Source organism: Nothoprocta perdicaria, unplaced genomic scaffold (genome assembly GCF_003342845.1).
Source record: "Nothoprocta perdicaria isolate Ctin4 unplaced genomic scaffold, notPer1 scaffold_99, whole genome shotgun sequence".
NCBI classification, from domain to species: domain Eukaryota; kingdom Metazoa; phylum Chordata; class Aves; order Tinamiformes; family Tinamidae; genus Nothoprocta; species Nothoprocta perdicaria.
Window position 1 is genome coordinate 522,109 of NW_020456298.1, and position 27,329 is coordinate 549,437.

At 37.1% G+C, this 27,329-nt stretch overlaps 1 protein-coding gene across 1 annotated transcript in view; it reads left to right on the forward strand.

Annotated features, from left to right (window-relative positions):
- Window positions 1-27,329, forward strand: part of FAM120B (family with sequence similarity 120B) — a 42,659-nt gene that overhangs the window by 9,647 nt on the left and 5,683 nt on the right. The window contains exons 3-7 of the mRNA XM_026053394.1: window positions 177-275; window positions 5,951-6,123; window positions 7,960-8,052; window positions 22,372-22,578; window positions 26,384-26,492. Coding sequence (XP_025909179.1) covers window positions 177-275; window positions 5,951-6,123; window positions 7,960-8,052; window positions 22,372-22,578; window positions 26,384-26,492 — 681 coding nt within the window. The remainder of the gene's footprint in view (window positions 1-176; window positions 276-5,950; window positions 6,124-7,959; window positions 8,053-22,371; window positions 22,579-26,383; window positions 26,493-27,329) is intronic.

A 27,329-nucleotide genomic window follows, 5' to 3' on the forward strand; every position in this document is an offset into this window, starting at 1 on the left:
AACTAATTTTTCTTGGTTTGTTTTTAAAGAAGCTAAGCAAACAAGTCATTATGAAGTGCTTTCTATTACTTCAGAATTCTGACCACTAGAGCTTCCAACTTTTATACTGATGTCAATAGGTGTGTTTGATTTATTGACCCAATTCTTCCTTTTTTTTTTTTTTTTTTTTTTTTCAGATGGAGCCCATCCTTTGGTGGTGAAAGAGTGGTTTGTCTATTTTGGAAATCCTCTACATCAACCAGAGCTGGTACAACCTATACAGCCCCCTGTTCCAGGTAGAAATAAAATAGGTGCTGAAATCTTAACTGATTCAATGATGTCACCAAAACTGGCATATAAAATCCATCATTAAGCATTTGATACAGAATCCAAAATGACTGTGGAGAACAAGGAGCTGAARTTGGAATTTCGGCCTGTCTGTCTGCAATTGCAGCTAATTGCCCTGTGTATTTGTAATAGGATTCTGCTTTGAACTGAGCTATTAGTGTGTCTCGTTAAACCCAATGCTAATTCAAACATAAGTTCTAAAAAGCAAACAATTTTTTAAGTGTTCTAAACACTGTCCCAAGGCCAGGCTAAGTGGTGTGCAGGGCCRTATAAAATTCTTCTATTGTGCTGTTTGAGAAAATCCATTTTGATAGCAGTACTTGTACTTCAGAGAAATTGATTTAAAGCTTATTTAATTCTCATTTTCTGGGGTTATAGTAAACTGCATTTCTTGATGTAAGATTATATGATTATCTTAAGATTATATGTATATCTTAATGTTTGAAGCTTACATGTTCAGTGAGAGTGTTCAAATTCAAGCACGAAGGAAGGGATGCTGCTCTTTAGCAGTGTTTTTTAAAGTCCTTTCAAAGGGAGCTGTGTTTGGAAAGAATTGAGTTATGTAAACAATGTGCAAACTTGCTTTCATAACATACAGAGTAGTTTCATTCTATTACTTTATGGGGAGGGTGATTAGCTAAATGATTTGATGATACCATGAAATTGCTGTGAAGTTTCCCAAATGCATGYCAATATGTAGGGTAAAAATATATTGGTCTCTCCTGAGGAAGTATTTTATTTCAGTATATAGTGCTGTGGTATATGACAACTTGCATTTATGAAACAAACAAAAGAAAAAGTGCAACAAAGCATAAGCCATACCTAAGTGTGTTACAATAAAATACAAAATTACCCCAAATGTAGCCTCAAATGCTGTTCCAAGCACTCCTGCTCAGGTGATGTACTTAAAGAGCAGGGGGTTGGTTACAGGAGGGGTAAACATAGCTAATCTACTTTGAAGCTGAGCTCAGCTTGCCTCGAGAGAGCAGCAGGAATAATATGGAGTTATCACTTCAGTAGATACTCAAAGCCCTGCCCAGCTGTGAGCATCCCGCGTACTCCTCGTGGTCCCCCTGGTKCAGTTACATTTCAGTTTCCATGTTGTGAATTTTTCCTTCACAGGTAATACCTATGAAATTTACCTATATGAAATTTACCTTCGTAGGTAAATTTCTCCTTTTCAGTATAGGAATTTACTTCTCATATCCTCCGATTCTGCTCTGCAGTCATGCTGTGCAGAGACCCCACCTTCCTATTGACAATAAAGTGAATTTAAAATCACTGAGTGTGTATTTGTTTACAGCAACTACAGAACAGGAGTTTATAAAACAGCACCTTCTCAGCCATAATCTTTACTAAATATTGAAAGGCTGTTCTAGCAGACTATTAAAAAAGGGGAGGAGGACTTCTAGTGTGTATTTTTAGCGCTCTGTTGTCATTCCTTCAGCGAACAAATATTTTTCTAAAATTTTTCAGCCCATATTTGTATGCCTTACATTCGCTCATGCATCTTTTATTTTCCACTGCATGACTTTGTAATTCGCCAAATAAGGTTCTCCGCCGTGCATCACATTTTTCAGACAGGAATCTTACTTAGAGCTAAATTTAAAGAMGATGATAGGAAATTAAGAGTTCAAAAACATCAGTCAGGTTCAGGTTACTCAAAGAATTGTATCATTGTAATGACAATTAAAAAAATCACGGGCTCAATTAATCTAGGAAAGTCCTTTTTATCTTTTGAAGAAAAAATGGTAACTCCGTCATCATATTATTTAAGAAATATGCTGAGAATATAATGAAAATCTAGACACTGAAGCTGGTTTGAATTAAAACATCTGAAGAAAGTGTATGAGATGTGAATTTTGAAATGCAGTCTACATGACTATAAAGATTAGAAATTTATCATTGCTCTTAAAAAATATTGTTCACTGAGATGTGCACTTTGTGTGTGTGTGTCTGTGTATGTGTGTGTTAAAAAACAGTAGAACTGTCTTACATCTAAAAAGCTCACAGGTGATAAACTGGATGTTATTATTATTATTAAAGAACATTGAATCCTGAAGGCTACAACTGGTGGTTTAAAATAATGTGTGTATTATACATACACATTTTTCTCAAGACACTGTGTTCTGAATTAGTGCCCACAGGCGCTTTCTCTTTCTTACCCTTTCTGGAATGTTCCCTTTCATTGAAATGAGTGTGATCCTGATGTTGATTAAGAAAAAAATTGATAAAAACATCTCTGAGAAATGAATTTGTTAGAAGATTTGTGATCTAAGAAAATCCTATCTAACATCCTTATCTTGTGATAATAGCTGATTTCTTTGGTCTGATAGTTTTAGCATGTGTGTGGTTTGTTATGAAGCAGGAGGAAGTTTTATGCATGGATTCTGCTTTTCATATTAATTCTGAAAACATGTAGGATATTGTAGCTGGAAGTGCTTGCAAATCTCCTTGTACTGCAGGAATCTGGRTATACTTTCAGGCTTCTAATGACTGTATTTTACAGGGACATTTCCTGGGTGCACTCATTTTAAACTTACTATCTTCTGAATGTTTCTCTGACATTCACATTTAATTGGTGTTTGAGTTCATGACATCTTTAAGATTGGGCAAGATTGCTAACGTGTTAATACTAAAGAATGAGTTTTATTTTAGGAGGCCTGGTGGTGGATTTTATGATCTTAATGATCTTTTCCAACTGTGATGATTCTATGGTTATGACTGTTGTCAAATGAAAATTCAGTAATCATTACTTCAGATATCAACAATCTTTTTGCGTACACTGCATATTGATAAGTCAGGTAATGTAGTTGACCAAGTTAAGTCAATATTTATATATTGACTTGAAATGCTCTTGTTTAGCAGGACATTTTCCATATGATCATGTGTTTAAATATATACATTAGTAGAAAAAAAATTAATTGGTGATTTTTTTTTCCACTTGCTGGCTGTCTATCTGGGGGGAGTTATAGAAACTCTACCTCTTGACATATCCTTGGGCGGTTTGTGAAGCCCTCCTAGGAGAGTGTAAGGACTACTCACATACTCCTGAATATGGTTTTTGCCCAGTTTTGTGCATATTGTGTGTGTGGTGTTCTGCTCTCTCTCTGTAATTCATAGGAGCTCCTGGTTGCTAGGATAGGATAGATAACCTAGATAGGATAGATAATGTTTCCAAGAGTAATCTCTGAAAGAGAAATGTAGATGAGAGTAGAGATGAAGCGTTTTGTCCTGTGTCTCTGTTTTATAATTGCTGTATACAGTATAGCAAAATATATAGTATGGATGTAACCAGAACTGRAGCAGAGAACTCTTTGTGGGCCTATTGTGTCTGAATTGCAGCTCTGTTGTTGGCCGTGCTTATGGTCCTGGAAGGTTGTTCAGTGTATTTGATTCTTCATTGTATTTATCTTTCATTTAAGGGTTAATATAGCAGCCAGCTCTCGGAATCTAATTGCTTGTAGAATGCACTGAAATCCTTGTGTGAAAATACTGCCTTTGGAACATGCCTACCGAAAGGAGACGGTGTCGAGTTTTCTTTCCCGGAGCAGATAGCTCTTAATTTTTTTGGTACCTCTCTTTCCCAAGCACAGGGAGGTGTTGTTTCTGAAAGTATAAAAAACTGTTTATAGAAGAGATTGCTTGAATTTTCTGTGAAGCTCTCTCTATGTAGACACGTACATTTTCATTGTGCGTGTCTGAGGGTTAACTGGAAGAAAAACTAGTGAAAGTGATACTATGTGTTTGAAAAAAAAAGTTTATTTTTTGTCCAACAAGATTGCCTGTGTTATTGCTGCAGTTAGTATTACACTGAAGAAAGAAGAATTTGAGTTATTAGGTATTACACCTGGATGTAGTTTCTTCAAAGAAAAAATTGTACAGATGGAAGAGAAAACTTTATCTGATTCATGGAGTATCTTCTGTGTCTAATCTGGAACCTTCTGGAAAGCGGTAGACATCAAAATTAATTGCTTTTAGGCTTATAAAAATTGTCTCACACTTTTAAAGTTGCTTAGCCTTGCTAGGGAAAGTTGTCTTTGTTTTATTTTTATGCCTGTTTGCTTTGCTTTCCCCCTGGGGACTCAGTCTATTTTTTTAAAAAAATTTTTCCCCTAATGCAGTAATTATCAGTACCCAAACCAGTACTCTGCTACTGTACTAGCCCTATCACCAGTATCTGTGATATTTCTAGGCTGCACTTCTAATCAAAATCAATCTACCAGTATTTGTTTATAAATTTTTATAAATTTATATATATATATATATATATATATATAAATAAATCTGTATGTTTCCCTGCAAGCTTTGAGATTCTTTGGTAGGACTGCAAGTAATTCTTTACATAGTTGCAACTTTTAGTGGAAAAGTTAGCAGTAAAAATAATAAAAAAACAATCCACTGTGGAAATGCAGAAAGAAAACGCTAGAAAACTTTTCAGTTTCTCCCTTTGGTAACCTGGTAAAACAGAACCATTTGGTTAATGGGCTTTCTATGCTAGATAAACATCATCTCTGTTGATCTCAACGCCTTGTCACTCCTACCATTTATTATCACCAAGTGGTCCTAACTGTGGACTACAGCTGCTGCCTGTCACCAAAAAAAAAAAAAAAAAAAAAAAAAAAAAAGAAAAAGAGAGAGAGAGAAGGTGTTAACAAATGTAGCTTAATTGGTCCACATTTAAAATTCACACCTCTTCTTATTTAACTCCAGAAGCAGCAGTGCTCTGCACTTGGATCCTGTCTTTAATGGGGATTCTTAAGACTAACTGGCTAGCTGTTCTGTTACTTCACTCTCGTGAGTGTTTATTTTGATAAAGGATTAAGTGTAATTTAGATGGGGAGCAAATCTTATATTTGTTCACACACAACACATGTCACAAGTTGGGAGATGGCAACATGGAGTAAGTATGAAGACTTAGGTTTAGACACATGGGCCAACCTCTCTGTAGCAGAGCCTCGGAGATATATTATATTGTAGCTGATGACAGTTCTTTTGCAAGTGTTTGCAATAATGTTTCATTCTGTAGCCCAGGGAATGCAGAATACTGGATAGCCTTGACTTTTGTTCCCAGATTTGCTAGTGAGCCTCCTGCAGAGGAGTCATGCTTGCAGAGCGCTCTGTGGAGAGCGAGTGCAAGCCCTGGCTTTGCCAGCAAATGCCCTAAGTGGCCGGTTTATTCCTTAAAATAAGCAATGAAGAGGAGCCAATGCCAGCACCTTTCAATGAACCTGAATGTTTGCAGTAGGAGGAAGGGTGAAGATACAGATGCATTTTATTTTTTCCTTTAATAATGTTCTGAGTCCTCAGGGGGAAGGATGCAATTTTAGACAAGCTTAAATCTTGCAAGGAGTGAATCCCTTTTTCTTGAAGTGGTCTATGGTGTTTTAACAACTGAATTCAGCCTACTGTGTTAGACATGACCGTAGTCAATACAACTTGTTTGGATTAGAGGCCTTTTGTTATTTAATTTTTTCCTGAGTGGCAGTTTTGGTCATATTCATTTCATTTTCACTTTGTGGTCCTTACAAGTTCCAAGAGCAGACTCATTGTTTCCTTTCAGATTTTAATGAGGGAGGCATGTTTTTATCTAGCTGCTTCCAATAAAGGATTTCTTTTCTAGGTGGAACACCTAGTTTGAAAACACTGTGGTTTGCCAAAGGACCTGATGTGGAAAAGCAGCGATATAGCACATTTCTGGCATGCTTTCACCTTCAGGACATGATGGAAGAGCTCCAAGCTGTGGAAGGATCTCTTGCGGGATTCTGCTGCTTGCTGGCATATCTTTTTGCGCAGGTAACTTGAACTGTTACACTCTCTGTAGCCCTCTGCCTCTAGAAAACTGCCATTTACTGATCTATTGCCAATTTGGCTCTTAATCTTCAGTGTAGGCATAACTGATTGAATATAATAGTACTGCATTACAGTATTTTTAATAACTCAATTTAACATGCATCATCCAATTCAAAAAAAGATTTGTAATTTTTTAGTAGTACCTCCTGCTCATGACAGAGCCTCTTGGGCTGTTGAGCAGACAGTAGCAATTGAGAGATTTGCCCCTGCTTTGGGCACCTGTCTACAAATTAAAGCTTCTCTTTCTGTGTTAGCTTCATATAATTAAAAGAAGAGCTTCCTCCCCCTTCCCTGCCCCTCGACCTCACAGGTGACTCTGTAGACTGTGCAAACAGACAGTATAAATATTTAGTCAGTTCTCACTATGTTTTYACACCACCTTGTGAAGCTACTCGGTGTCAAGCCGGAATTGAGGATATGGCTGCGCTCATTAAGTTCTGAGTAATAGGCAATCATTAAGTAGTAGGTCTGTTATAATTACAGACATTTGGCAGCTTACGGACTACTTCAATCTTGGTAAAAAGAAATGCAAGATAAAATACAGAAAAATACAGAAAAAAAAATTTACTTGTATTTTTCTTAGTTATTTTATACATGGGCTATACTTGCACCTTTCAAGTGGTGATTGCACAAGTAKGTTTTCATGCCTGAGGATGAGATTATAATGCGTTGATATGATTTGATGAGCTCTTGATGCTCATGCTCTTGGTTACTAGAGGGAAATATTGTACAGCAAGGGGATCAGCTTCAAGGCCTAAGGGGAAAAAATATATATTCTGAACAGTTTTTTTCTTGAGGAGGAAGGAATGGGGTATTCTTTTCTAAGAAAGCAAAGAAATTAAGCTGTTAAAAATGGCTTCTCATTGTTTTTGGTGGTGGTGGTGGTTTRTGTCAGTGTCTTTTCCTCTCCTTTTTTTTCCTACAACTTTGTATTTTATTTTATCCTTTGGGGAAAAAAAATCTTAAAGAGATTGTAATGGGATATGCTTAACATTTCCTGAAAATCAAACTATTGAAAGGAAGACAGTACGGAGTTTCAGATAGACTTTTAACCAGAGTATAGTCTCACAATACTCATTTTCACACTTTTACTAAGTAAACCTAGCTTCAACTTTCAAGTGATACTGAATTGTAGTGCCAGTCTGGATCTCAGTTAGAGCTCCCTGTGTAGCCGCAGCAGTTGTAGCCGATATTCAGGCTTGCTGCACGTGCGTGGTTTATGGTACTTGTGCCCTTACGGAGGAAGCAAATGATGAGAACTGGCTTGGTACGGTTGGGGAATCAGCTCAGCTGGTAGAGGCACTTTTTCCTGAAGTTACAATTTGGATGTATAGGATCTAGGAGTACTATTTCACAGATGTAGTAAATGCCCCTATACTGCCTTTTCTGAGAAAAGTATTTGAATCCTGTTTAATAGATTTAGCATTTTCCTCCATGTTTTCTCCCTTGAGCACTTTAGGTTTGTGTTCTTCATGATTTTGAAGTCTTCCGTCATCGGTATGTAAGCTAAAGCAACTAAAATGCTCCAAATATGTTTTTTTAATCCTGATATTTGTTTTAAAATACAAAGGTAAATAATTGAAATATTTCAGAATACTTTTTAAGTTTTCAGTGGATATTATGTAAACATTTGAAATAACTGCCATAGTGTGATGACAGTTATGATCTGTAATCCTATGAAGTCATTGATTTAAATGCAGCGTTCCTCAAGAGAGGCCAGTTTTCAGAAAGTTGYTCCTCATAGCTTGAAGGTGATATTATTTTTCATCTCTGTTTTAGGTCAACAGCCTTTCTCTGGAGGACTTAAATGCATTTGTGGCACTCATTCTGTGTCTCAAAGGGAAGGCAGCTGCTCAACTGGCAGGTTTGCAGGTATTGACTGGAATAATTCAGTAATATGAAATGTTCATGGTAATTTGGGCTTAAATAAAATACAGTTTTCTTTTGGGGAATTCTTCTTCAGTTATGGGAATTGAGGGTCAAAGTAAATATATGGGCTCTTAATGTGTTACAGCTTGCATGAATTTTGTGTGTTAGTTATGTAAGAAATTAAAATTGAAAGGCTGTTTTCTAGTGGTTGAAGTCCTAAGGTGAGAGAATTACAATCTCATATTTCTTCCTGACTATCCAATGGAAAATTTTAATGCTGAATCCCATCTTGCGGTATTTTTTTTATTCATTTTTCCTGAGAAGAAAAAAGCTTACTTGTAAACAATTGCATTATGAATACTGCGATTTGATCAAAATASTTTCCCTGTGATTCTGAAGAAGAGTCCATTAGCAAATGTGTTTYAGCAGAAGAAAATTTGACTACCACTGTGAAGTATGAGAGAAAAAGCAARTAGAGTTTGTTCTTCTCATATGGCAAAGAGATCTCTCTGTTCTTCACTTCCAAGTCTGCTTTCTGATCCATATTTCATRGTTAATGAGATCCATCAACTCACAAATTTTTGAAATAGAAATATCCACGGTTTGAATAAAATGGGTTAAAGCTATAAAAACTATGATTTGTCTCAGGCTGAAAGCAAGTAGGCTGTGGATGTAAAACTAAAATGCAAATTAAATATTTATTTTCTGAGAATAACATACTGTTTGTACATGCAGATTTGATTATTTTTCCAAATCGACGGTTTCAAAATACAAAAGTGCACATGATATACAACAGCTTTTATACATTCTTTTTCTCTATTTTTTTTCTTGTTTCCTTGTGCCCCCCTTATATGGTATATAAACATTCTGCTTTGCACAAGCCTCCCATAGAGCTTTTACATAAGGTCAGAATTAAATTTTGGACCCCAGGTTGCCTCTTTCCCTTCTTTCTATTTTAATCTGGTGAGTGGTTTTGGCAAAAAGCCCAGAGCGCCATCAGTCTAATTTTGCAGCCATTGTAGAGAAAAGGAGGCACCAGCAGTCATGCTTGCTGTGTTGTTTCACATGTTGTGCTGGCCCTGGTTGTTTACAAGTACGGTTGTAGATCATCTTTCACCTGTAATGCATGTAAAATACTGTCCAGGAGAAGTTGCAATGAATTATGTAAAGAAATACGTTTCWTCTAATACTTCTCCACATATATAAATATGTGAAAAAAAAATATTGGAAATGGAAAGCCATGAGTCAYATTTTCTGAAAGTTGTGGCCAAAGATGAACCGAGAAAATATGGTTGAAGAGGAAAAATACATGGAAATTGTCAGATAACAATTGCATCCTCTTCAGTTTATTTTAAAAGCGTTTAAAAGTAAAATGTATGTGAGAAAATATGAATCAAAACCTGTTTAAATACTTTTCCTGCTATGTATTTTCTTCTAGTTTTCAGAGTTCTGATTTACTTTAGTGAAGGATATTTGATACTACAATCAAAATGATGTTTCACAGAGGTAGCAGATGCATGGGTGGACTTATGCCCATGTCTGTGTATTTCTGCTGGAATTTATGGTGCTGTAACTATTTGTAAGCTCTTTATAGCTCTGCTATAAAATATCTAGTTGTGCCAAAATATCTGCTTTGGAGTAATTACACCCTTTGTACCACTTGTAAAGGAACCGTTTGGCTGTATATGAGGTGTAAGAATGTCAAACACTGCAAATGTGCTCCTTCAGTTCCTCAAGTGCTTTTATTAAAAACAATTATTTAGAAAGGATTACTGATTCAAAATGAGCACAGTCAGTGCAGATCTTAAAAGACAAGCCCAAGAGAGTCTTCACAACACCATTGTGAATAAGCTTTCACAGAAAACATTAACAAATATTACTTAATCAGCTTTGGAAATAATTAGAAAACRCGCAGCAAGCTACCTTAACAAGCAGAAATAGCTTTAGCAAAAATTTCTGTGCTATGTGAGCTCCTAATATTTTCTCCTGTGCAGTGCCATGGAAGCAAAAACTTGGTAATGCTATTATATCACACTGTTACACAAGATACTTTTCTGTGAATAATTTTTCAAAGGGATATTTAGCTGCATTCATGAAAAAAATAAAAACAAAAGCAAACAAAAAACCCAGTATATTTTACAGTAATCTGTGTCCAAGTTAGGGTCTCTCAAATTGCAGGAGAATATTAAGTGTATTTTGTACTTTTAAACTCATTTTTTCCATTGATACCCAAACAGAAAAGGACAAGAGCCACCCTGATTCTGAACATACCAGATTTTCGGTCTTCCAATCTATTTGGCAAGCCAAACCACATTTGTCAACACCATTAGATGTGATTCTTTTCAGACAAACTCTAAATAGCCTTTCAAGATATCTACATTTTTTAAAACATATTTTAAAAAAGTACTTTCTCCCCAGGAAAAATCAAGCCAACTCAATGTATCTTTATTGTGTCTGAGTGACTAAGAAATATATGCCTGAATTCTAATTGAGCAAAACATAAAATACAAATATAAATATTGTAAAGATCTCCAGGATAAAACCGCTGTTACTTATTTAGAACCTGCTTCTATGATCCACTTTGGTGTTAACTGAGGTGGAATTCTGATACATTTCCAAATACGTCCCTGAATTAGGGCTTTATATCCTCACAACTTTGGTTCTGTCAGAAGTATTTTTAAAATGAGAGGTGATATTGTAAGTGGGGAGGGGTTGCAGTGGTTTACTGGTCTTGGCAGTCTCCTCTTCAGCCTTTAGATTTTTTTGGTATTTTGGGCTAATGTGGAACAAAAGTGCAGTAGTGTGAGCGGTGATTTCAAGCTGAGATTAGTTGAGACCCTCTTCCACCTAAGAAATAGAGCTTTCCTTTCATCTCTTTAAAATGGCATTGAATTAATTAGTCCACATAAAAACAATGAAGTCTTAAAGGAACTATATAAGCTTTGTTTTTAAAATTTCAAAAGAGAATATTAAATGATTAATGAGGGTAAGTTGCATCAAATGAAGATAGCAAGGCCCAGAGACCATTCAGTCTTGCTAAAGTGGTTCAAAATCTTTGACATTCCAGTGAAGAATTTCAGAGAATGGTTTTGTTTTATGAACCTGCTTATATTATATCTCTACATTAAGACTGATTACATTCAGTCTTCTGTGCTCTCTTTTTTTCGTGTATTTTGGTCTCTGGACCTACGTGCCTGCTTCAGTGAACTGCCTAGTACCGTCTCCAGTGACTTGGAAAYGGTGGATATGGGTCTCCTAACCTATTAACTGGGAATTGTCTTGCATTCACTTGMACAGGTCTAATAATCGTGCAAGTATGGTTGTATCTCAGGAGCTTAAGTTACTGTTTACAGAATTTGTTGAAAGTCCCATTTCTAGATTTCTTACCATTTTCAACRTGATCTTTTGAAATTCTAAAGAGTTTTATTTTATCTGTTTGCATGGCCAACTGGCTTCACTTTCCCTAGTTTGTTGGTTTACAACATGTGAAATATCCTTAGGCCAACATATCCAATTTTCAGTCAAGATGATTGTTCTTTTCTCTCCTTATTTTCTTCTTCTCCTACTTTGGTATGTTTGCTGGTATTAATAAAGAGCATTTCCCTGGACATTCTTTATATTTGACAGAAGCTGGAGGATCATAATCCACAGCTGTTAGCCCAGCATGGTAATCTCCCTTCTACCTTCTGAGAACGATGTTTCTTCTCAGAACTATTCATATATGCAATTTGCTTATGGATGAAATTCTTTTGAGCAAGCTTGTTAAAATGGGGAATTTGTCTTCCTTTTTGTGAGAGATGATCTTGCATTTTTTCTTATCTGTGTTTCTCTGCCTTCCTGAGARTTTTGCTCTTCTCTGCTACGTAGCTTACTGTTAGCCAGGTGCACAACAGCAAGGAAATAGCAGCAGCGTGTCGGTTGTCAACTACTATCAGCCCTTAGGTAGTTTAAAGAATTTTTAGGGTGTTTATGGTAAAAGACAATCTACAATTTCAGATAACACAGTTACTGTTACTTTTTAATCCATACTCAGTAGTATCGCAGAAAATGAAATGTAGCTCTTGCTGGCAAGAGCAATAAAACCCTCCCAAAATATTGATTCGACAAACTGACAACATTGAAAAAGTCAGGGACGGGTTTTTTCAGAGAGGGCAGTTACTGGTTTCTGGCACCAGCTGCCACTTTCCTGGCAGGTTTTGCGCTGGTCAAAGTGCACGTGTCCCCATGCTGCGAGCAGCCGGCGGTTCCTGGGCTGGGAGGAGGCACAGGCCGCACCTGCGGCGCCCGCGGCGGCCCCGGAGCGGCGGCGCCGGCGGAAGCGGCATCGCGTGGACACCTGCCCGGCACCGGCTGCCGGCACCCAGCGCTGGCCGGGCAGGTGGCTCCGCGCARCTTGGGGAAGCACCGGCCTGCTCTGACACGGCCTGATGAGCCCTCCAGGGGTGACTGGGTGGAGAAGGAAGGAAAACCAGCCCCTGTAGGCATGTGGTGCTTCCTAGGATGTGCTGGTCTAGTCCAAGGGCTGCAGCAGAAGTGCTCGACCTGAAGGTGTTGGAGACAGCAAGKGTGACCAGGAGCTGGTTCATTCCCTTTCCCTCCAAGTGTATCCTTGAGGGGCATCATCGTTGTCCAGGAGTTGAATCAAAATGATGATTTGCGCTCCTGTTACTTCCTCTTGCTTTGGACAAATTGTTCACTTGTTTCTCCTGTTCTAGTTCTCACATATAACACTCATGCAAACCCATAGTTTCAATTAATAACAGAAGCTCTTAAATCAGAAGCACTCTATACATTTTGTAATATATTCTTAGCATTCAAATAAGAGTTTTATTGCACGTATATTCTCTCCTGCACCTTTATTTTGTGATGATTTTATATGGCATTTACTGAATAGTAGTTGAGACATGGTTAAAGCAACATGTTATGAAGAAATGAAGCTGTCTTCAGAGAAAAAATACACATTTATATGTGCAGCTATTTCATATAGCCCTTACCAGCATTGCATCTTAGCAGCCCAAGACATCATCACTCTTTAAGGAGTTCTGTCTGTGTTTTTTTGATATAGGTGATGAAACAAAACACAGGGACAATAAAGACCACATATGTAAAGGTATTCATGCATTACCTCCACAAATCTAGTGGGAGTGAGCAAGCTAAATATCAGTTATAGCTAAATGTATTGAAATTTATTCAACATGTCTAGGGAGACACCAGACCTCAGTGCTAGGACATGGAATAGGGCTCTAATAAGAAGCATATGCACATTAATTAAAAAGGTATGGTAAATCCAAGAAGGTTGTTAGGCATTCACATGATATATTTTAAATAAGGATAATTCAGTTCCTCAGTGGCAATTGATATAGTGCTTTAGCTAGGGCAATTAATGCATATTTAAGCATCTTTTGCCATTTTGCAATAGGTTTCTATTTATTTTACATATATATGATGTGGAAATACATCTCAGCAGAAAAAAATTGTACTAGAGGTAAAGTTCTGTAAGTTCCTATTGAAATCAATGAGAGCTTTACTACTCAATTTAATAAAAAGAACTATGTCAATAAGCTTTAGAAAAAAATCCTCAATCTACATTTTTTCTTTTAGCAAAATTATACATGTTGCCTTTGTGCAATAAAACTTAATAGAGCAAAGGCATACTTTAGACTACCAACAATGGCAAGCTACATTTCAATAACACAACTGAAACTGTATGGTACTGCAAGAAGTTTATTTTGGTATCACCTCTTGTGCCAAAGAAATAGGTTCCTTTTGATTTAAAATGGCAGTGGATCACTTCCTCCAGCTGGAGCTTAAGTGAAATATTTATTTCACCAGCAAAGCTCCTCCAGAATCCAGTGCTGGCTGAAGTGCGAAGACCTCAAAGTTCTAATGATTTCAGAGTGTGTGCTTGCTTTTAGACAGTGCTCTTTTCTGTGTTAAGTGGAGAGCACTTTTAAAATGACTAAGCTACTCTCACTTAACTGTTTACATTTCTGTACTCTATTTGCTCTCACATTGTAGCAATACAAGAAAATGTAGAATATCTCACATAAATAATGTTGGTTTCCTTAAATCATTTATTTGCAGGTAGTTCTTGCACAAAATCTGCGCGCACTGAACTACTGAAGATTCTTCTCTTCTCGATGACCAAAAAGAATTTGGTCATCTGGAAGCAGATACTTCATTGCAGCTTAATTACAAAATGCCTGTGATTCCTAGTATCTTGAACATAACGTCATAAATTGGAGGCAGGCAGTTCCTCTGAGAGATTATCTAAGATACTGTAAGGTTCATTCATGGTTCAACTTGTCTTGGACCCCAGTATTGCCTGAAGCAGAAGCAGAGCACTCCTCCCTGTCTTCCTGAACTCATGTACTTAACACCTGGAAAATCCCRTAGCTAGAATTGTTTACCTTGGACCATATGATATAGAAGGGGAACCTTAGTAAAAATAGTCATATTGGGGTGCTGCTTTGCAGCACAAAAATTAAAATAATCCAAAAGGCTTTGATTCTTCTGGCATGCAGCACTGGATCTTGTGGAAAGCCCTTTGGTAACTGTCTTGGTTCAGTGACAGTTTCATTTGAAGAGCTGGTTTAACAGACATCAAGGTAGCAGCAGTTGTCATAAGGCTTCATGAAGCTGTAGAGCTGCAGACATATCAAACTGTGCCTCATCTACATTCTGCTCAAGTTTTCTGGACTTTCTGTCGATTTCTTTGGGAAGTAGAACAGACCCTTAGAAAGTTGTACCTAAACCAGCTTGGAGAAGGATAGTTATACATTGGGATGGTAAACTAGATCATAAACATCTAGCCTGACTGAGGGGAAGGAACATACGCTTTAAGCTTGGTTAATGAAACCCTGGACAATTTTGGCAGTCATTCAGAATTTCCTGATAATTGTGATGGTGCCTTAATCCATGCAAAGGCTTCACAATACACTGAAAAAAAAAAAAAAAAATGGACCAGAGAGCGGCACCCTGAGCAGCTGCGTGCCTGAGCAGGCATCACTTRCCAGCACAGCGTGCTGCTGTGAATGAGCACGCTGCATTGGCACAGTGGTGAGCAGTTGTGCTGGTGACCCAGTTGTGCTGATGACTCCTAAAACGGTGCCAGGGAGTAGGCCTCTGGTTAAACACAGGGAAAAAGGCTGGGATAAGGAGGGGGTAAGGATTGTGCATCAGGAGGATGTTCAAGATTCAGATAACGACTGAGGAAACCTCTGCTTTTATTGGTTTTGCTTAAGGATCTAGTCAGCGTGTAGTAGAATATTGAAGTATGTAGTGAGAGTTAGAAAGCCTTCTATAGGCTTCAGTAATTTCATTACTTTTAACTAATGTGTCGTGGAAAAGAAGAAAACAGCCAAGAGAGTTAAATTCTGCTACCAAGTAAGTTCAACATTATCCAGGAGAGGAAAGTGGCAGGATTCAAATATGTCACCAAAAGCAGAGGGGTGTATATAAAGAYAATAAAAACTTAATGAACCAATTTACCTTTATAGAAAGTATATGGCTGGGTGGATCACAGTTAATCAGATGACTAGTCTGATSAATAGAACTCCAGATTTATGCAAAAGATGTATAAATGACACATGCTTTATGRCTTGTCATTAGGCTGGTAATCATTTTATATGGGAGTTGAACAATGGTAAAATTATGCTTAAAACAAGAAAATTTATGATTATTTTGATCTTTTCTGCAAGTTCTACTGTGATATCCATTGTATAACTGTTTACAGATATCTGAGTTTTGAGAGTGTCTCATTTTGTTATCTGGTGATATCACAGAAATCACATATATGCTAAGTATTGTTGCAGATATAATTACGAGCTCTGATAGATATTTTTGAGAATGAAACAAGAATCCAAAAGCCAAATTTGTAGTTGAATGAAATGTTTGCCTGGTTGTGGATTAATTAGCAGTACTATTTTAGGTTATTATTTTGCAAGATGCTTCAAGGAAAAAGCAATGTTTGAGGCTTTGTTTAGGTTCACTTCATTGAGGTTTATGGTTTAAAATAAATAACAGTGTTATTACACACAAGTATCATTTTACGTCAAACTCTGATAAAACGCAGTAAATAAACCTTCCCCAACATATAAACACCAAACAGTTGAGCTGTTTATTGTTAAATATTTACTGTGAGGCATTAGAAACACTTAGGAACTTGTTTTTCTAGTTTCTGTTGCTGCAGATGCCCTCACAGAACTGCCTCCTCTTTTCAATCCTCTGCACTCATCTTGTTTAAGCAGGAAGGGCTTAACTTAAGCTATAGTCTTTTATCAGAATAAACCTTAATCATGTTTTCAAAATACTGGCTTTCCTCCCCTCCCTCAAATTGACAGGTCAAGGAAGTAGCTGAAATGCTGCACAGCCAGCAAGCTGTTGCGTAAAGTTGACTGATGCCAACTAAAGTTACAGTTTTACCAGCCTATCTTTGTAGGATAATATTCCTTAAAATCATCACCACTGCTGCCACAATTTTCATTTCTCTGATGCAGCCATCGAGCAGACAGGATTACAAACAGCCGTTGGAATTTCAAATACTCCTGGTTAGAAAAGATATTGAATAGCATTGTTTTATACATAATGCTAGCTTTCAATAAGTGAGGAGCTAGTGTTATGAAGGAGTAGTTTTTCACTGCTTATTGCTAAGAATGCATGTGGGTCTCCAATCTTAATGCGCTTCCATTGAATAATAAATGTAGGAAGCCTTAGCTCACCGAAAAAAAATAAAAAAAAAAATCCCAGAAACTCAAGCCATCATGTAAGCAAGGTGCATTTATTTAGGGAGCTACTCAGGAAGCTKGAGTAGATCGACTGTGAGGTAAAATTAGAGAACCTGTGTGACTACTCTGGTAATAATTTGATGTCATGAAAAGTACTGCTCCAGCAGGCTGAGGTCACTTGATTTCTGAAAGAGTGCAACTGTGTAGGAGTTTTAAGAAAATTTAGCATGTATGTATTGAATTGTTGGTTTTTCCTAATAGGTTCACTGATTACAAAGTTTTGCAGATATTTAGATCAAAGTTCTTTAGAACAACTTTTATTTTGTTGTCAGAGTGATTCGTAGTTTGCAATAGAATTTTAGAGACAAGGTGGCTACAGGTGAATGTCCACAGCAGTGATTGGAGCAGTATAAACCTCTGGTATAGACTGATATCTGCCCCATTTTAGCTTGCCTTCACTCAAGAGCAAAGCATATAGTTCCAGTGCCCCTGGTTTACACCATATTTGACAGCTTATACCAGGATATTTATACTAATGGCTGAAAGCAAAGAGATGTAGAATTCAGGAAAGGACTCTCTCTTTTGGTTGAGAAGAAATATTTTGTGATCCTTTCCACTGTAGAGAATTTAACATTGGTGAAGTTGTCATCAATTGACAGTTCATCTCTTTGAAATGCAGCATGGCTTACCTGTTCCAGCAATCTCCATGAAGGGCAAAGCTAAAACTTGCAGTTTTAATGACAAGTTGCTAAGATAGCATCTACCTGCTGCCTTTATTGCTCAAGCCTATATTGTCCATAGTTAAATATTTGATCAYCTAAGATAGAGGTGGGTTGAGGGAGGTGTTATATGAAGTAGTAGTAGCAGAAGTGTACTAATAATATACTGACTGAGTTCAAATGGAGCTAAAAGGAACCAGTTCAGCTAGGAAAGTACTCAGATTTTGATCACCATCACTTGAATTCCAGCAGTTTATGGTTTGGATCAGATTTCACTGGCTTTAATTATCCTTCTTCAATTGATTAATTTTAACCAGCATTTAGCAAGAGCTAACCCACCCTTGACTSCTGTGTTTTCCTTTTTATAAAAGAAAGAAATACAAAACTTTCAATGTGAGTAGAAAACTTCAATGTAAAAAAAAATACTGTTCAAGTATGTCCCCAGAATGCAGTTAAAAATCCTGCTAAAGGAGTCAGTTATTAAATGAAATATAATGTTTGATATTTCAACATCAAGATGTGGATGAGGCATAAAGTAGTATASGTAAAGGAATATATATCATCATACATTTACCTTCTTGTCTAGAAGGGCAGAATGTGAGCCACTTGCACACCGCTTGCCCATACATTCTGAGTATGGTAAAGCCTGTTCATCCTTTTGAATTTAAACCCTCAAAACTTGACAGAGTAATGAGTCGAAGGGTATATTCCGAGTGCATAGGATAGAGTTTGCACTTCTATTACAAAATCAGTTGTAAATCTGCGAAGAGATGCCAGAGAACTAAAAAAAAAAAGAAAAAAAAAATATTTAAAATGTAAAGATATGTTTTCATTCTATAAATGTTTTTAAGTATTTTATTACACATGATTGGAACTAGAGATTTGCATTTCATACTCAAGATATGTCATTTTTTTTCCTGCAAGTAAATATTCTTCAGCAAGGTACAGCCTGTGGGTCCAGACGTGCAAACTGTTCCCTGTGAGCACTTTCCCACTTGCGAAGCATCTTTCTGAGATCAGTGAACATGAACACAAAGATCAGCCTGAACTGATGTTGCCCAAGGTAAAGCTCTTTGTTCATAGAGCAGAAAAGGCACGGTGTGAGAAAACCTATGATGATGTCTCTTCTAGCGAAGGCATGTCTCAAATTGTTCTCCAAAATGTTTCACATTAGCGATGTATTTTAACATTAAAATACATAGCAGTTTATTTAGCAATACCCATTAGCAATGTGGGTATTTTAACACTGCTGTCCCAAGTACGGTTACCCAGTTCAACTCAGGCCTTCTAARGACCATATCAGCAACCTCCCTCATAATGATTGTAGGGGACCATGAACTTCGGAGTTCTCATCTCCAGCTAATGTTGTCAGATAGGACAAGTAATCTTTTTTCCCAAAGCCTGGGAGGGTGGGAAGCTGCTGTGGGCAGGAGCTCTGTACCAGCAGCTGGTGCAGGAGGAGCAGTTCTCACGCACTCCCTGCCTCCCTTGTACAAATGTCATCAGCTGGTGGTAGCAGCAGCAGCAGCAGGATCACAGGAACGTATCTCACATGATTCACTAGGTCCCAAATTTATAAAAATAGGAAAAAGACCAGATACAGTTTCCAACAAGGAGTAATCTCCAGGGTGTAATGCCCTGGAAGGCAGGCTGCCTTYTCTTTGGGAATTTTCCATTTATCCTCATCGTGACATCTTTGCATTGCAGACACCAAGCAGTTGTGAGCATTCCCATGGCAGAGCAAGTCCATGGTTTGCCATGTGCACTGGCTCTTTGCTGCAGGCTCACTGTRCTTTCATTTTCTCTGTTTATCATTGCCAGGCATGGAAAGTAGAAACTGCTCTTTAGTGAATTTATTTCCTGTCATATTAAAATAAAGAAGTAGCTGTTGATAGCTCTTGCCTCACTCTAGCCAATATTGATTTCCATTAAAAATCCACAAGCCTCTCACTTCTTCATGTGCTGCTCAACTAACTTCCAGATTACTATTCCTAAAAAATGAGACCTTATAGCTGTAAAACATTCTTTTGCCTTTTAAAACAGTTCGTCACCACCATAGTTGAAAGAGTAACACTAGGATTGTGTTGGTAGCTCAGTTTTCATTTCACTTAGGCAGCAGYAGGCGTTAGCGTCGATAGTGAAGGTACTACGCTGATCTCCAGCTTGAAGAGTGTTCAGATTGCAACCTCAAGGTTGTCTTGTGTATTTGCTATTTTGTGCAAAAAAGCAATATTCTTCAGATTTTCATTTAGACTCTTGTTCTGCAAATATCAATGCATTTGCTTTGCACTAATAAGAGTAACATCGTTGAAAAAATTGGATGAAGCACATGTTTGTGTTGGAGGTAGGCACAGAGCTTTAAGAACAGAACTCTGTAAAGATTTGTGGCCCAGATAGCATCCAGACCTTCATCTAGTATTATTAATCTGTTCCAACAGTTGTTTTACATCATTGGTATCAATGGGATTAAACAATTAAAAAACAACAACAACAAAAAAAAACAGTAACAGTATATTTTTATCGGGGCARGACAGAAAGGTATAAATCAGTAGTCATTACTGAATGGAGCAGTTAGTTAAATTAGAAGGTTGCAGATTGCTTATGCAGATGAACAGCAATTACTATTTTGTTTTCAGCAGCTGAGAATAACTGCTATAGTTATTATTTACGAAAGTCTGTTTTCAGCCATGACATTCTTTAACATTATTAGTACAAACTGATAATTCAGTGAGAGACAATACTACTTTGTACTTTGAGAATTTCATTCTGTTTTTTGGACTGATGTGTAAGAATGTTGGTAGTAGAGGTCACGTTGATGCCAGTTTTGGCAAGCTTTCCTTAGCAGGTTGGTATGCAATGTTCACTCTTGGACTCTACTGGTAATTTTAGTTCAACATTTCTGTTTAGTTTATATCTTAAAAGCAAAATTTAGCTTGATTTTTTTAATTGTCGGAGTGCAGGGAGATATTTTATTGAAGATACTTGAAGTTCAAATTGCTCATTACAAAGGAGACCTGGGTGTATAAGCTCTGAAAGAATTCTTTAGCTGAATTAGTTTACAAAAAAGGCAGTTCTGAATATTCCTGTCAATACTTACTCTTGGTAGTTCCTCCCATAAAGCCTTAGTCTCGAGACCACAAAGCAAGCAGATTTAATTTGAAAGCTTGTAATGACATGAGCGAGTTTTCTTATCTGGGCCTGACATTTGATGAAGTGATCAGAAGCCAGCTAGTAAATGCAGTGTAAGTATCTCTCGGCTGCAACATAATAACTGGTTCTGTGCACTCCGGTAGTCTCCCTGGTACAAATAATACTGCTTCACGTAAACCACATTCTGTAATTAAGTACTTTTCAGCATCATTAGGTGACAGTTTATAAAAACCTGCTCCACTTGCTAGAGCAATGAATTTTTGAATCTGCGTAAAATGATGATTTGCATTCAAAGGAAGTAGTAACTTCCTAAAACCCTTAGCCTGACCCCGTGCTGCAAGTATTTTTGTTTCAAATGGTGGGGGGGCAAGGTTTCCCCTTCCCCTTTGCCTGTGGTTAGGGGAACCCTATCGCAGGAACCAGTTTCTTTCCCCTAATTGTTGTGTAATGAGAAAGAAAATGAAGTCCTGAACTGTAGAGGTTCTAACTGAAAGAAAGCTCTCCTGGTTTTCTTATGTGAACCAAAGGGGAAAAAAGTTGTTCTGATCCACTAGAACAGTATTTCATGTTGTATGTTATTACCATGAAATACAGCAACAATGCTGTATGTGCATAACTGTGTGTACCTGTATGTGCATACCTGTAAGGGTTTCAGGGGAAACCTTTCATCACACAAGAAATAAATATTTCCRACTGTTTCTCTTGCATTCCTAATAAGTAATATGCATCTCTCCAGGGCTAAAGCAAACTTGAGAAATCTTTTTTCCCTTTCTATGCTGGACTATTTTGGATGCCATTCCACTTCTGAAATAATTCATGCTGTAAGCAAAGCTTTGCAGCAGCTGCCACAGATGACTGTGTTGATGGCAGTGGTGTAAGGAGGTCCTTCTGGCCCTGACAGAGTGCAGGGGTGCAGGCTGTGGACGAGGCATTCCCCCGTGAGGAGCTGGGTGCTGCTTACACCAACTGCGCTGRATTCAGGGTTTTATAGCTGGCCGTATCCTGTCACAGCAGGATTTTTAAATCACCCATCAAGTTTATTTTGGCTGCAAGTTTTAATTGTCCTGTTGAGATTCTCATTTTGTATTTTCTGGCTTTTGTCATACCATTCCAGTATTTCTTCTGAAGAAATCCATGTTGAAGGGAAATAATTTGGCCTTTAGATTGCAGTCAAGGAAAAATTTAGAATATCTAAAATACTTCTGAAACCTGGGCACAATGAACTTTGTTCTGTCAGAACTTACAATTTAAATGATCTCTAAGTGCTGTAACATTTCCCAGTTATGCAACTGTGGAAGGTCAATGGATAGYTTTATATATAACACTTTATACTCCCAGTTAATGTTTTACATTCCACTAACGGAATTCCTTGTAGTGAACTTAATTTAATGTTTGAGAAATATTACAGAGAATAAGTTTTCCTTTTGTCTTTGAGTTTTCATTCTAAGTGTATCTGTCTTAAAAAATTTGAATGTGGCGCYGTATTTGTTAAAACAAACTTGTAATTACTTTAATAAATAAATTTGGCACAGAATCCATTGACAGATTCTACAAAGCGCTTTAGAGCTGTGAAATAGAGGACATCTATACAAGATGCCCCGTGAGCATCATTCTTACTGTTTYGGGTCTGTTTAGTGTTTGTTCTGTTCCCTGCATGACTCAGTAACATGGTAAGGTCACTTATATTCATTGATTTGTGGTGTGGATTTCTTCTTTCGTGTTGACAGCTGGCGCAAGTGGACTCGAGGGCTGTGCATCTTGGCGCTGTTTTGATTCGTGGCCTTACAACTTTACTCTTCGCCAATAGTGCCTGCGGCTTTCCCTTCAGAATGGAGGATTTGATGCCATGGAAAATGTTTGATGGGAAACTTTTTCAAGAAAAGTATCAGCAGTCACACCGAGGGTGCTCTTTGGAAGAGCTTTTGGAAGGCAATGTGAGTAATCATATCCCCCTAACTACTTTTGTATTCTTGGAAAGAAATACCTGTCTGTTACAGACTTTATTTCATTTTCTTCTCTTTCTTATTCCTATTTCATTTTTCCTAGCCCCCTCTGAAAAATAAATAACAAAAAAAAAACCAACAAAAAAGTTGAGACTATGATGTTATTTTTTTACCTTTATTTTGATTTGCACTACTTTGAAAATAATAGTAAAAGGAAATATTAAACAGTCCATTACAAAAAATACAGTGAATATAACAGTTTTCTGATATGAAGATACTGAATAAATAAGATAATGAAATTCTCTTCCACAAAATTTTTGGCAAAATCTTAAGAATTTCTTTAAGCAAACATCCTGAGTGAAAATTTTAAAGTGCTTGAGTGTGTGTTTAAGTGTATTAAGGAACCTAAAGTTTGAGATAAATGAATTCCAAGAGGAACTGGAAATCAGAGTGAAGCATGTATACATACATATATATATACATATATATATAGGTATATTTTAAAATCTCATAGAGCATCTCTCCATGTGTTTTAGTATTTACTCGGCTGCAATTTTCCAGAAGTTGGCAATTTGCACAGTCGGTATCCTATATTACTTAAATCAGTGTGATTAAAGCCCGCGTGTGCAGGCAAGGGCAGACAGATACTGTCGGGGTCTTTCTAGGCCAGAGCCAGGTCTGGCCCGGACACGAGGTAGCTGCATGAGGACAGCGTCACATCCAAGCTCAGAGGCAGGATGCAAAGTCGGGATTAACACATGTGGGAAGCCTCCTGAGCAGGCTTGTGCCTCACCAGCACAGGACATGCTGAAAGGAGTGTGGGTAGTGCCGTGCTCAGCCGTGTAGAAAGCGCGTGAGGCCTTGGATTCGTGAGTCTCCTGAAGGCAGCACTCTGCACCGCTTAATTATTGAAGAATTTACCTTAAACATGTTTCAACTTGTTACACATATCGCCTCACGTTCAAATGTAGTGATTACAGAGAAAACAATGTTATTATTTTTGAAAGATTTTGATCTCATGCATTTAATACCGATTTTTGTATAATGATTTCCTTTTCTGCTTTTGTGTCCAATTGGATTCCATCCTGAATCAGTGATGAGGGGAATGCATGTGGGTGGGTGGAATGTGTGTGTTTCCAGCATGGAAGAGGAGGATAATCCTTTCCATATTGAGTCAATCACATGATTAGAACCGTAGCTCCTACCCAAATTCTGTAGTTCCCATTGATCGTTCTGTTCATTTCTCTAGATTTTGGGTTGGGCAATTGGTTCATACAGGTTTTCATGTAGGGCTTGAGCAGAATAATAGACAGTGTAAAGAATAAATGGAAGAATAGAAAACCGTGTATGTCCATGTGCAACAGCTACTTCTTTTCAATTAGTGTAGAATCCAGGTTAGAGAATTACTTCTAAAGTATGTGCCTGTATCTGAATAAAATTGATATTGGCCAGGAGGTTTTCTTAAATGTTATCTAGCATTTTTTAGCTGACACTTGAAAATCTTCATATGGTGAAGTTAAAGTTACCTTTTAACATGTGTTATAAGGGAGTTGAAGGAAGATGCTTAGATCCCTGGAACATGGCTGAAGATTTACTTGACCAGCTAATATATCTAAGTTAGGATTTTAAAAAGCCTGATATTCCAGTCTAAACAAACCCAAGACAAACTGTTCTGCTGTGGAAAAAATACTGTCTAGCCCTGTGAATTTTTAGAGTAGCTGAATATTTCTTCTTTTTTAGTTATGGTTTATGGTACATACATGGCAGAGAGAGCTCCCAGACTAATAAAACAGCTTTCCAGCTTATCAGTTTGAAAGGCAAGAATCTGTTTTGGAACCTGTCAAAGCAACAAGGATGTGCAATTTGTTGCTTCTACTATTGTAAGTTCAACTTTAATAAATACAATTAATAGTTATTGGCAGAGCTTAACGTAGCACTGGAAGCCAAGATCTTTCACCACTTCTTTGTTAATGATCTGTTCTTGAGCATCATAAATCTAATCTGCTGATGGCTGCAGTAGTGTATCCAGAAAAACAAAGTTGTTCTATATGGGATGTTCTGTTATCAGAAACATTAGAAAAACGTTGCTCCTTTCGCTGTTTCCTGATGGCTTCTAAGATTTTTCCCCTATGTGCATAGGATCTATACAGTGTTATATACTATGTCAGTGAATGCAGGAGATATCAGAATCATTACTGTTTTAATAATGATGGGTTTAAATATGCTAAATATCTTTATGAAAAGTATAGTAGAGATACTTAGATATTCAGATAGTTAGATACTTGTATGTATACCAGCAATTAAATCATTTTAGGGTTTATTTCACAATGATCCTTGTACCAAAAGATACATATGAATTACGTGCAGTTGATGTATTCGTCAGCAAGTTTTTGTGTAACTCAGCTCCACGTAGCCCTAGCAGTCACTCAAGATAAAAAATGGAAGGCCTCAGATAAGCATCAAAAATAGAGGCATCTCGCCTTTTTTAACGTATTAAGCTCATATTATGTTAGTTCTCTGTTTTCCATAAGAGTAATCATATTAGTTTGTTTATCCAAACAGCAAATTGGATATAATAGTCTCATAAGGCAATGAGGCAATGATATTATCACTTAATTAGCCTTTTATTGTGCTTCTCACTAATGGGGTATGTTCGTGATCCATTTTTTAAAATAAAAACAAATTACTTAATAGGATAAGCATAGGTGCCATGTTTTTACCCTTTTTTGATCGTATCTTTCTTCCAGTCTTCATAAACACAGTCTGAATTTATTCTGACAAAAATATAATGAAAGGATTTTCCCATTGGTGTTTGTGGGAGTTTGTCACAGACTGTACTCAGTTTGTGTGAAAAAGAAAAATCATCCATGAGTTGCATAAAGTCCTGTCTCTAAGGAAGTTAGTTTGTTAACTCAAAAATTGTACTAGGAAATTTAATGAATGTTTCAGGAATTCAGACTTTACTTCTATCTAAGAAACCTGTCTATTTGCTGCAGTTTTGACATCTGTACGTCCTTTACCATATTATGCAATCTTTTCTCCCTCTCTCCCAAGTCTCGGTTATAAAAAAGTATTAACATGGTGGTAAAAGTTGGTTCAACTTTGTGATAATTGTGTATTATGGCACTGCTCAAAAAAATTCAAAGCTCCTTGAAAGTAGTGCAGTTTGGGGATGTTGCCAGATCTCTTAATATCTTTAAGTAGCTTCAGCTTATCATTTTGACAAAAGTAGAACTTTTCTTCATACAAGAAACATTTTTATTTAATTCTTCTACCTGACATTAGACTAGGTTATGCTTTATTAGTCAACAAATACCTGGAATTATGGCTGATTTATTGCTATTGTGTGCTAAGGTTCATTTGTGATGTACGAAATTAAGATACTTTGATTTTCACTGGAGCTTTTTCCATCAGTTCATCACTCCTTGTCTGAAGGCTTAAACCATCTCTACCTGAGGTATTGCTGATAAAAGTCTAGCTAGGTATATCTGCAGATGCAAGGTTATATAACAGGGAAGCAAGTGATTTGTGGATGTGAGCAGAGCAGAAAAGCAAACCACTAAGAGGGAAACACAAAATACATTCCCTCTGTACACCTATTCACCCCTTCAAGAATCCTCTTTTGATACAAAATGTTTGGTTTCCTTAAAAAATGCAAACCAGATTTAGCACTTTTAAGCATGTTTGAGCCTGGGCTAAGAACATTCTTGTATTAAATTGTAAATGTGATTGATTTGTGCTACACCTGAAGAGAGAAAGGCAAAAAAGTCATTGATTCTAACCTAACTGTCTGCAGGAGTCATTGCACGCACCCTTCCAGAATCTCAAGTCACTTGTTTGCAAGGCTTGCAAGGCGAAGAACAGAATAATCCAGAGCAGACGGAGAGGGAATGGAATTATCACAGGTTGGCATCATGGTAATTTTCCTCAGTAAAGCCAGAATATTGATGAGTTCAATTATCCTTTAACAGCAGTAGCGTTTCCCCAGGGAGATTGTCAAGCTGACTTAAATCGTAAGATATTTCTCCAAGAAACCAAAGGAGAGATCTAAAAAATATATATTATTTTTCAGGAATTTTCATGATTTCGACTACCCGAGTTTGGATAAAATATTTTTTTTTTGTCTAGCTACCTTTTTACTGAGATGTGTGCAGTAAATAAAATGCTGTGCACTGACAGATACATTGTTGTTATTTATTTAGTAACTAAAGTTATTCTGTATCAGACTCAGACATATGGATGACTGTTTTTTTTTTTTTTTCCTTTCCCTCAGGGGAGCAGTTTTAGCCATGGTAGTTTAAGGCCTGAGTAAGGCACTGAAGGGAGAGTCTGTGATTCTATGATTCTTTATAAGGATGACTGATACAGTTGAAAATATAGGCAAGATAGAGAAGGTCTTTTTGCTTAAGACTTGCTTATTTTTTCCAACAGTAACAGTTGGTTTTCTGAAGGTCCTAGTCTTCCCACCAGTTCAGCCTGACTTTGAGGGAAAAGACCTCTAAAAGGCTTGCAGCATCGTTCACATATCAGCCTGACATTTGAGGCTTTTGTGGCTTCGGAGTAATTCACATCGAATCTCAGTTCAGAGGCTGTAAATTGGCATCATTTTAATTACAATTAATAGATTTTGAAATGCTATCATTACTGTTTTAAAAAGCTGTTGCTACTTCCTGCCTATTTGTTACTGAACTATAGATAAGAAAATGCGGGTGTAGTTTGCTGGACTTTCTTTATTAAGAAAA